The sequence below is a fragment of the Sinohyriopsis cumingii genome, chromosome 9 (genome assembly GCF_028554795.1).
Source record: "Sinohyriopsis cumingii isolate HCF-2022 chromosome 9, ASM2855479v2, whole genome shotgun sequence".
In the NCBI taxonomy this organism is placed as follows: domain Eukaryota; kingdom Metazoa; phylum Mollusca; class Bivalvia; order Unionida; family Unionidae; genus Sinohyriopsis; species Sinohyriopsis cumingii.
In genome coordinates this window covers 37,058,106-37,070,687 of record NC_142969.1, presented here as the reverse complement: position 1 = coordinate 37,070,687, position 12,582 = coordinate 37,058,106, and the positions used below count along the sequence as shown (strand labels likewise).

At 34.7% G+C, this 12,582-nt stretch overlaps 1 protein-coding gene across 1 annotated transcript in view; it reads right to left on the bottom strand.

Moving 5' to 3' along the window:
- Positions 1 to 324: 324 nt before the first annotated feature.
- Positions 325 to 12,582, bottom strand: part of LOC149791562 (transient receptor potential cation channel subfamily M member-like 2) — a 40,607-nt gene continuing 28,349 nt past the window's right edge. The window contains exons 8-9 of the mRNA XM_089970094.1: positions 10,264 to 10,332; positions 325 to 4,111 (exon numbers count right to left, since the gene is read on the bottom strand). Coding sequence (XP_089826220.1) covers positions 4,082 to 4,111; positions 10,264 to 10,332 — 99 coding nt within the window. The 3' untranslated portion in view covers positions 325 to 4,081. The remainder of the gene's footprint in view (positions 4,112 to 10,263; positions 10,333 to 12,582) is intronic.

Sequence of the window (12,582 nt, the reverse complement as noted above, 5' to 3'; positions counted from 1 at the left end):
ATTTGTTCTCATTTGGTGATAAAATGATAAAATGTTATGATTATAAAGTGAAAATGATATGATGTATTGATGTGTAAATTTATAAAGAAAAGAAGGGGGAAAAGAAACAAACACGTCAGAAGGAAGGAAGGAACGAAAAACTAAAAGACGAGAAGAAATGCCTAAATGAGCAAAAGAGTGAATAAAGAAGGAATAAAAGGATGAAAGAGGAAGGATAGGAGAGAAAAGAGGGTTGTAAGAATTAATGATGACTAAGAGAAGAAAGAGGAAGCAAGTAAGAAAAAGGAAGAATAAAAAGAAGTAAAAAATACAAAATGAGACAAATTGTCTATTTTACATTTGTTTTATTTTTCTGAAACCAGTGACAGGAATTGAAATGTATACAAGAGTTTTGTGGGAAGACCTTGTGCCAGTTAAACAGCATGATTTATCTGACACCATGTAATCTAATTTCTCTTACTGCAAATGCAATATGTTAATAGCATCTAAGCAAATATACAATTGGCCCATGATCCATTGGATTGCATGAGCTTATTCCATTGGGTTACAAACTAGAAACATGACAGTCATGAATGACACAAGGGCTTGGAATTATGAACCAGACTTTCTTGCAATATGTACCTAAAACATTTTCCCTTGGTGATTCTATTGGACCTACTCTTTGGATCAGATTATCCAAACTCATGCAAATCACATGTGATCTCAAATAGGCTCTGGAACCATGACGATACCTACCCTTGAGATCACTTCCCAGTAATACCGTATGTCAGGTATATACATCAACATATGTTTTTGATAATAATGATACGTCTTACCCAATCTGACATGGGTTGAAGGCTCTACATCACTTTGATACCGCCCAGCAAACAACTATTAGATGGTGAGTGCTTATTATTCATTCGATGTATGTTGGGACACTGATAAAATATTTTCCTTTATAAATTAGCAAATTGCAAATATTCAGATTTTAGGCACAGATTTATGAGTTACTTTTAAAACAGAAAATAAACCATCCTCATTCAAGTCATATCCTGAGGGTCGTATATTACATATCCATGAAATGAATGTAAAGTCATCACATCATTACAGAGTAATGCAAACAAATAATGGCTAGTTTGGTTCACCACCAAAACCCTAAACTTTTTGACTGGAAGCCTGTTACAATCAGTGCTCAATAAAAGATTGAAAAATGGTTACCCAGCACCAAATTTTATTAAATGTTAAAAATAACTCAAAGCCTTCACAAAACAGTATTAAAACAGTCCTTTTGAGCAATTAAAGATAATATTTACTTAATTAATACTGTATAGTGTTACATTATCTATATATAGCAACTTAAGTTCTCCAATAGAAATTATAGTTTATTCTTTAACACTAGCTTGAGCTCTAATAAATTTATAATTAAGACAAATCAACAAAATGCCTAGGATAAATAGTCATAGCAGGAAATTAATTAAGTACGTGAATGAACTGGTTCTAAATCTCCTTACATACAGTGGCATTAGTACAAAAATAAAACTCATTTAAATTTCGTCTTCATTGTTAGTGTACAGTGGCTTCTCAAAAATATGAATAAGTTCATAATTTCTATTTTATGAATTAGATATAATTTCAGTGAATAATTTAGAAAAGATGAAGTTTGTAAGAAAATGGTTCACTCTGCAGTGAATTCATAATTTCAAGCTATATATAAATATTTATTCATTTGCGTCAGGGTTTAGCTCTTTGTTAAGACTGCTATGCGTCAGTGTGGTGACATCCCTATAAACTATTTAGCGCTACTTTTTGTAGTATATTCAATTTATGAATTTGACATCAAATTGTATCTTTCCCATCGTGAGCACTGCTATAATGAATAAGTTTGTTACAAATAAGAATACAGTTCTAAGCTCACAAATAGTAAAAACATCCATCTACAATTTATTGCAATGGAATATATGTTAAGTTTGTCATTATTTTAACGATTTTACCCATTACATATATATATATATATATATATATATATATATATATATATATATATATATATATATATATATGATCTAAAAATAGGTTTAAGAGTAAAATATGATATTCATAATTGTGCAATTATTTTTCAGGGAACAAATTTTATATGCCTTAAAGTCTTGAGAGAATTCATTCACCATAAAGTCAGTGAAGCTATTTGACAGTCTGCAACTGACCTTTCTCATCCTCAAAATCTTCAATTTCGTTGATTTTGTATCACGAAATCATCTGAATTTTATAAATTGTAAAAATAGTCAATGTTGCCTACAACCATATTGGAGCTCTATTTGATGTGTTGAAGCCTTCACAACAATATATCTAATCATCCAAACTCATAAAAGCGATGAGCAAAATCAGCGGCCTCCATTTAAGAGAGTGGATAATCCAACCCATTTACTTTAAGCAGTACATTACGACTGTATAACAGCAACCATATGATGTGATGTAATGGCTGACATTTCTAATTGGGGGGTGTATTCAAATGTGGCACTATGAAAGCCAGCATGAAATGGCTGATATTTATAGTAGGCATTGAAACAGGCTTCCATACAGGTGGTGCACAGGTGTTCAAATATGTCTGTGTGAGAATAGAATGGAGAAGTCCAATAGCTCTTTCATGAGAATGGGGTATAGGCACCCAAAAAAGCATATAGAGTTTATTGATCGATTTAATCATAGGATGTTGCAGTGTTAATAATTTATTTGTGACTGATTTAAATTTATCATAGAAAGAAACAACTACAACAAGAAAAACAACAACAATACTACTACTTCTTCTACTACTAATTCTCTCAGAAAACTTGTCAGAAATGAGTCTGTATAAATTTAATAACTATGACTATTATATTTATGAAATTTCAATAACTACTTAAAGAAGTTTTAACACTTATTATAAATAATATTACTGGGTAGTACAAACTATCAAGAACCTTACTTATATTTACATTAACTGAAAATAATAATATCATATTTTTTCATTATCTTTTTCAACACACTAAAGTAGTTTAAAATGCCAACATATGTTTCATATAATTCCTAGGATATTTTTTATCACAAAAACAAATTTCCAAGATGTTTTATAGAAAACATAAATAATACAAATGGATAAAGAATTTATAACACAAAAGCCCAAGTTTAACAAACAAGTGAAATAAGATCAATTATATACTGCTCACAGGTTTTGGAAAAATCCCAACATTGAATCAGTTGAAATAAATTTGTAAAACATTTACAATCTTGGAAAGGTCATTTATGTACTGTCCAATTTGTCGTGTTTTAGATAAAGATTAACTATTTTGCTGCGTGTCTGAAAATAATTACAGTGAAACATGCCATAATGGACACATCCAAATAAAATATAGCAGTTTAATAGGGGAAACATGAAAACACCCTGCTATTAACATCAAGTCCAAAGTTTTCTTTACAAGAGACACGTGTCCACAAGGGACAAAATATTAAGGTCCAATGTGGTATGGCCTTTATAGACAGGTTTCACTCTGTAAACAACATATCTAATGTTCTTTATGATTACGTTAATCTTGCCCTTTTAAGATAAATAATGGCTACTAATTCTAATTAATATGAATAGTTATACAAGTGCAACACAAAATACTGATGGATAGGCAGACAGATGGACAAAATGATTGTTATATCTCCAAATGCATAAGGCAAGGGAAGAAAAATGTGTTAAATATGAAATATACAAAATACTCTAGAGTTCAAGAGATCACTTTCTACTGATTGCCTTGTTTAATAAAGGTTTATCCATAGCAATACTTAAAATAGTTAACAATGATTATCACAGAATTTGGAAGTCTTATCTTAATGCATCATCAAAACTCGATCAGTTCTCCTGTACAACACCTAATATGCAGTTCCTCCAAAAGTAACAATAAACTTCCATTCCAATATCAGATAAGAACATGTCTGGTTTTCTGTGTATGCTCTTGTTTTGGAAATCCTTGAAAATTAATGGATTTAGTGCCTTTAGAAAAAAAGCATCCCACATTTCTGCCGCCAAATTCTGGAAGAAACTATGAGCAGAACTAAGTAGTGGCCCATTGTAAGGAGTCAATTATGTTGTCAGGAGGTCTGGAGCAGAAGCCTGGAAAAATAGTCATGATAAACGGTACAAATATTGATTGCAAAATATTAATGTAAATCCATGTAACAGTAACATTTCATAAATATTGTACATGACACTGATTCAGCAGTGCTATAAACATAAATTAGTAGATGTACAAATCAACATTGCCAAATTTTGTTCAGGAAATTTGCCTATATACAACCAGCAACTTTTACGTGCGAGGACTGGACACTTCTGCAGTGCCTCAATGACCTAATGCATACTGAAAAAATATAATGAAATTTAATGGGAGTGAGAACAAAATGTTGATGAAAGTGCGGAGGACTCATCCTGCATATCTTGAGGTGAAACCATCCTTTAAATAAGGACAGAAGCTTATCCCCACATTTAATTTTCTAGAGGGATTATCTTTGTGGTTTCTATGCAACTGAAATGAGTTTACCTTCATGTTTCTCCACACAAGGCTTGTTTATTTTTTACTGCATATTATAGGATGAATTGATATCATGTAACCAAACAAGTTTTTATTCATTGGTTGAAGGCATGACGAGATCTCACATCTAGAAATAGAGTTTTAAAGTTAACTTTTCAGCATGGGTCACTGTGGAAAAATATCAACAGGATCTAAGAAACACCATGTAACTACATAAATAATTATATCATATATGATATAATACAAGATGTGAGAGTTCCAAGTCCCTCTTTATTTACAAGTCCCTGTTGCAACAAAGATTACAAATTCATAAAATCTGGAACAAGGGTGAACTGATATGGACAGTACATTATTCCTGAATGCAAAGTGTAGTTTCGTGAAACACAGAAATGTTATTTCCTACATGGGTGTGGTACATAATGTATAAGTGTCATAACAAGATGCCACGAATATCATATATAATAATATGGCATGATACTCCATTGGCAACAGCACATAGCAAGCATGTCAGGAAATGCAAAAAAAATGTGTATAGTTAGGTTATTTGCATCCCCCCACCAACTATCAACTCTATCCATGCTTATGCATCAAAGCCCTAAAACAATTGTGCTGACTACTCCCAGAAATGTTATTTATTCAAAGGTTTAAAGTCTCTATCTGACACTGGCAAAATGCAGGCATGGAAGGGTAATAGCGCATCTCCCCCTTCTTAGAAACGTGCTGAGAGTAAGTGGTGTAAATTATGCCTTCATAACATAAGACTGAGCCTCTATTTGGTATATATCTTTACAGGATTTCAGTGACCAATGCAGGTAATAGAAGACACTACTAGGAGATTAATGGCATATATCTATAAATGATTTCCATTGACCAATTCAGGTGACTGGTGATGCCACACAGTGATTAGAAGCCAAACATCACAGTATGGCATATTATTTGCAAGATACAATATAAAGTCAAACATATGTGGGATAAATGGGTGTCCTAATGATCAGTTATTTATATATATTCATATATTTATAAGGAATAGCTAGTCAAGAGCTACAAAATGCCAACGTCCTTTGATTTTGAGAAGCGTCTAACTTCATATCATTACTGGGCCTCTGGTGGCCTAGTTGGTCTAAGGGGCTTGTCTTTACAAATCATTCACATGTCACCTCTATCCGCATGTGTTCAAGTCTCGGCTCAAGCAACTCTGATGTCACAAAGCTTGCCAGTAGCTTTACATTAGCTGATGGTTCTCCCAGTGGTTTTCCAGAGCTCTTCCTCTAAAATGATATTGTCAGCGGTATATGGCTTATCATGTGTTACAAATGGCAGTCCTCCCCTTACCCAGCTCAACAAACAAATCATAAAAATACCACAAAGACAATATAGAATATGTACCAACTTGAATCATTGCCATACAGACTGTTTATGATATCTACCTAGCTTTATATTATTTCCACAAAACAATATGCACTCAGCTTCATATCCTTTTCATTAAGTGCCAGAATATAATATGCACATAAGTGCTAAAAAGGTCTTTGTTAGAGCAGGGCTACTTGAAATCATGACCTGCAATGCCATGGTATGCTATGGCAAATTTGGGTGCCTTATTATGCTGTTCACAAACAGGTGCATATGTGTGCAAGCATGATGGTTGCTGTATTGTACTACAGTAACTGTACTTTTGTTGCTCATCAGTAATATGATGAAAAATATGCATCAGTGTGTGTTATCCTAGTTTACTAAGCTGTGTTTATTTCACATCCATTGTGCAACAAGATTTAAAAGCTGATACAAATTATACTTGTCATGGCATTGGTTATACTTGTCATGGCATTGATTATACTTGTCATGGCATTGATTATACTTGTCATGGCATCGATTATACTTGTCATGGCATCGATTATACTTATCATGACATCGAGTCCTGCATGTAGAGGACTAAACTGTAGACCATTTATATTATAACACCATCCCATTTGGCTGATATTTTCGAGGTATGAATTAAATTATAAATGAAGATGACAAACAAAAAAGATATACTTAATTGAAATGTTATCTTTTTTCTTTGAGGGTGTGTGTAACTATTTTCATTTATTTAGTACTTACATGCTATTATTAGACTATTCTTATTTTTATCGGTCTTAGTCACAAATGTGATTCACAAGAGGAAAGTATTACATAATGAGCATTCGTGTTTACTTCCGATTCAACAGCAGTTACATATTTCTTGTTATTATTAAGTTGCTGCCTTTTCAAGCCTATAGGGAACTGAAATCCACATAGCTAGCTGCCAGGGTAAACATAAATCTGTTGTTAGTAGGGTTCCAAACTGAAAACAAGAGTATAGTTTGAAAAATTGATGGGATAATAGAATCAGCCCTGATATTATAGACGTTTTTGTGGTGCTGCCACATTGAGCAAAGACAAAACAGAGTGACACATGTACAAGCAGCGTGTATAACATCTTCCAGAGCAAAATTATTAAAAATGTGTAAAATGCAGCAATAACCTTCCATTGTTGAAAGAAAAATTTCTTGGCGAGAGATTGATAAACTCATTTGTTAGATTAATATATATCGAAATGGAAGCTGACAAACTATCAGAGGTACCTCTGGGTGGGCAAAAGAGATATTTATTCCTATTTCTTTTTCTATAATCTTTTTATTTAGCAAAATATAAAAGTAAGGCTCTTACCGGTCAAAGGGGTCTCTCTAGATTATCCGTAGTATAGATGCAACTGTAAGTAGTGATTTCAAATGGTTAAGGGTTACAACAAGTTAAGTATTGGCCAGAAAGCAGGGTTGTCAAAACAGAGTTCATGCCTTCACTTAATGCTAAAAGAAGATGGAAGACCATCTTAAACCTGGAATTAATCCTGACTCTGGGGCTCATAAAGTTGGACCAAAGAATACATGGAAAGAACCATATGGGGCTAATGAGCAAGACAATAGTCTTTGGCAATCAAAGTTTCCTGATCTGTACTGAAATATAAGTGTAGAAAAGAGAAGAAAATATGCAACTGTAGTCAAATGGGGAGGACACATATTGGATCTTACAACAACAATTACAGCATGATCGGTACTTGTCATCGTAAATCATGGAGGTCGATTGTCTTTCTGTCTGGGATGATACATTTTGCAACCTTGCTGGAGGACTGACATGATCATATGTGAAGGTGGAGAATTTCTGCATTGTTTTGCAGAGAGGACATTCTTGCTGCAACACTGCAGCAGCTCATCTTCAGCGGTAAATAACGTGGAGTGTCTACTATCACTGAACCACTGCCATGTGGACCTAAGCTTTCTTGATATAAAGGTCCTTACTATAATGATTCCTTTGGAAAGGTGTAGATAGTGGATTCTCCTTTCCAATATATTGTGGTCTGGACTTGGCAAGACATAAGGAAGTAGAAGGTTGTTCAACCTCAACAACTGGCCTCCACCATAGTTGGACAAGTCTCTCTCCTAGTGACTGGTGCAAACAACATTCTGTGTGGGCAACCCATACATTGCCTAGAATGTGTTGCATTCAGAGAATGAACCGCTATGATGGTATCCGTTGGAGTTGGTTTCATACTTCAAAACAACAATTAGAGGGTTGAGTTCCTTCTTGATGTCTAAGTTATGCACAACCAACATTATGTCTGTATTGATCATAACATAATATATCCTTTGAGGCTGACACCCCATTTTACTGCCATGAAACCAGGTTGTTTTTCTAGGTTGTTGATATGAAAGTAGAAGCTTTCATTAGAGCAGAAGCCATGAAGGATGTCCACTTGGAGCTTAAGCATCCCAACCAGAATCTTATGGATGGTGATCCATTGACCTCAAGAGATACTCCTTCCTCACAAGGGTGAAGGCCTCCCCCCCCTAATGAACCCAGCATTTGAAGTTATGGCAACCAGGGTTTGAGATTCAACTTCCATGGCTTTGATAGTTTTAAAAGGGGATGCAAGTCTAGGTGAAATCTTCCCACCTTGGGTGGAAGAGAGACTTTAAATACTCATAAGAAAGTGAACAGGGTCATAGGAAAAGGGAAGTGTTGGCTTATTTCCTTTCCTTAGACAGGTGATTTAAACCTGGTGCCCACTTACATGACTGGTAGCAGGTAAACAACACCTAAACCCGTTGACTGGTACTTGTGGCCCTGTCTATTGCCATGTGCCAGTAAACATTTACTGGTCACCATCCAAAGGAGACCAATGTGAGAAGTCTCTATCCAGGAAACTCTAGTCAAATGAATGAGACCCCATCGGCTCAGCTTACATGCAGGTATGACAAAGCGATGACATGACCAATCTTTCCTTGCAGAAAGGTGACACTGGCACAAGGGTGTTCGAGTATTGCTTGCATTAGTTAGTATCTCAGATCTCACCCCCACATGTGCTCAAAATGTACTTACACAAGGAAGTATCTTAGATTCATTTTTTACAGGAGTTGGTTACTTTCTAACACTGCTAAATGCTATTGATTCTTCCCTCGTGGGATTTGGCTGCTTCTTCACACTGGTAGATGACACACTTTACTCTCAAAATGTAGCTGGCAGCTTTCAGTCACTGGGAAGGGTGGATGACTACCCCTACATGGGAGTTGACATTTTTAAACCAGGAAATGCCACCGATCCCCCACTGGGCATGAAAGAACCATTTACGTTGCAAGTTGGGTGAATAACATTCTGATAATGCTCTTGCACAAACTATTTTCTCTCAAATATCTTGAATTTTTTTGCAACCTATCACAGAGAAGGCAATCTATTTCAATATTTAGCATGCAACATTTTACTTTATGATTAAGAAGATGAATAAAGCATGTAAGTGTGTGCAAAAAATGTAGGCAGCATGCAACTTTGCCCAATATGAGTGAATGCATGCTTACCGGTACATTAAACGGAGAAGTCATGGTTCAGGGTGAACATTCCTTGCAGCTGGATGTCTTTACATATAGATTAATGTAGTGAATGTCTTCATTCATGTGAGCATTCGAGTGTGCATTCGATCATGCATTCATGTGAGCATTCAAGTGTGCATTCATGTGAGCATTCGAGTGTGCATTCATGTGAGCATTCGAGTGTGCATTCATGTGAGCATTCGAGTGTGCATTCATGTGAGCATTCGAGTCTGCATTAATGTGAGCATTTGAGTCTGCATTCATGTGAGCACATATTTCACTGTTGCACTGATTCTAATTCTGCAGTATTTCCAGGACACAATAGGCTAGTTTATATTTCCAGAGAATTGATCATATGATAACACTATAATGTCATTCCACATTCCCGCTTGAGGACACAAGTGACAATTTCTTCCTACAAGAGTATACAATGTTATATAAATAACAAAAAGTATGATGCAAGAGATATCTATGATAGCATAATTATGTTGCCTGTTTAGTGTTGGGACTCAACATTATTCTCTCTTAACTTCATAACTCTCTTCAAGAATTGATAAACAGATGAAAACTTGCTTTACAAAATATATTACGTTGTTGTTCAAATGTATTTTTCTTGCAAGTGCCAATTCGTTCATATGAGGAATGGCGATAACAAGATCTTCAAGATGGCTGCTGTGGTTGCCATACTGGATTTTCACACAGCACCATTTCATCTAGGTTAAGCTAGACAATGATATAAATGTGTGTGTAAAGTTTCAAAGGAGGGACAGTGATAACAGATAGATGAAAAATGACAGACAGCAGATTATGCCATAAGTTCTTGTGGTCTGTGACAAGTTGAGCTAAATATACAATACCTTAAACTCTAATTCAGTGACTGCTGGAATCGTTTGTTTTGATCCAAGATGATGTATGATCAGCTGCAGCTGTAAGTATAAAAACCAGATGACCACATGATGACCACCTGTAGGCTTCTCTTTGAACTATGGCAGTCAAAATCTTTAACTTTCTTTTAATGCCTTATTGTATGCATGAGCAAATTGTTTTCAAAATGACTTCCAGTTCAACATTTAAGACTTACTAAAGATTAAAATGGCAACATGAATTATTTTAAATCTAAACATGCATGCAAATTCTATTAGATACCAATTGTCATGATAGCAAAATGTTCAGTGTTGCAAAACATTATTATAAAAAGACAAATACATTCATAATTTTAACCATGTACATCATTCCTATGTTTTTAAAAAGTGTTTGAAAGAAAAGCTATTTAAAAAATATCAACTGTTTCTTCAATAATCACCCGATCATGATACATTAGTAGGGCACCTGCGCTTTGCAAATCCAGTCCTTCTGGGCATAAATGGATGTGAACAGCATCTGCAAGGATAGCTTGTTTAAGCGAAAAAAAGGGACATAAATGTCATCCAGGTGCCACAAAGGAAGTATCAAAAGAGTTGTCTCCTGCTAGAGAGAGTGATTGGTTTTTGAATCATATCATTCATCAGTTACTATTGAAGTGACAATGCATGCTCTTCCATGGATATATCGGCAGGTACAAGTTATCATGGGTAACTATTATTGAGGAAAGATATTTTCCTCATAAAATTGGTTTCTTGTTAAATGCATTATTCAATAATAATACATTAGGAAAGCAAGTAAGAGGCCAAGGGATTTACATTCTCATATTGGTGTTGGCCCTTGTTCAGGGTTTCTAAAGTGTTAGAGGCAGGTTAGGGCTAGCACAGATGTATTAGTGGACACGGTCTTGAGAAAACATTTTTCTCTTGCAAATATAAAGGAATCACAGTAGCCAGAAGCAAATGAGTGACATTAGAAGGCAACCGGTTATGTTGCTGATATAGGGCTCACAAGGTTATATTGAAATATTTTCGGATGAAAGATTTCTCCAATATCAGCTGAAGAAATTCATATCAGAAACTCCATTCCATTGCTTGAATGATTCTGTTTGCAGAACCGTTGTGACTAATGCTATGTTTAAGTGGCAACTAGCCTAATCCCATGAGCTGATATTCACAAGATATTCATGCGGATTTAATTAATTCCTTGTAAACTGAACATATAATCCAACTGATCCAGTATGAAATATGTTGAACCGATCATTTATCCTTTCTTTTTTAATAGCAAGTGAGTCCTCATTCTTCTGAGGAGTCCAGTTCATTAATGGACTCGAGTTACTAATTATATGGAAGAATTGGAACCAGTCTAGATATAGGTGTAGATAAATTTGATAAAGTTTATATTAGATTTGACTGGCTATGATTGGTTATAATGTAATTAAAAAGTTTAGTAAAAATAATTTCTTGAGAGGTTATGCTATTTTTAAGTGAGAAATACAATGTTTTATTAATGGACTTTAATTCCTTTTACAGACTTCACTTTTAGAAAATCCATTCATGAATGCATTTTACTGACTCCACCAACTGAAGATAAAGAACTACAACGTTATGCATTACTGTAAAGATGAAACAATCAATCTCTAGACCGTGGTTCAAATGATACCTATTTTTACCATGTCAGAGTCCAAGGCAGGATTTGTTTCGGAAGAAATGGTAAAGGACATGGGTTAGAGAGAATCTTTCGGGCACATATCCTCCTTTTCATGATGGTGTACCATAAGAAGTTGTAGATTTATAGCCCAAGAGTGTATTTGGGGCTAACTTCTTCTTGAAAAAGCAATAGGAACAGGTCAGCCATTTGTGGTGGGTATTTAATTATGTCATTCATAGGGATAGTAGGTTAATGAATTGCATTTCATATATCATTTTTAAATGTAGCAAACGAATGGATCACATTTCACTATTATTGCTTATAAGTTAAGTTAAAAAATTTGCAAGAGAAGACTATTTCAGTTATAAATAAAGTATACTTGCTTTTTGAAGTCAAATGTCTGGTTTGCATATAAAATTCTTATTATCCTCCTATATTTAACTTACAGGATAACAAAGGCATGGTACTTGGCAAAACATTTTACATACATTATGCCTACAATTCCATGGCAACAGACCATCATGCAATGACAAATACACCGCTCCCTCGATAACTCGTGCCCGGATAACTCGTGATCCCGCTTATAACGCGGTGTCCGTCTTGGCTCCCGGTTTTTTCCAGAGAAAATGTATTTAAAATATCTTTAAAATATGCTGAACATGAAA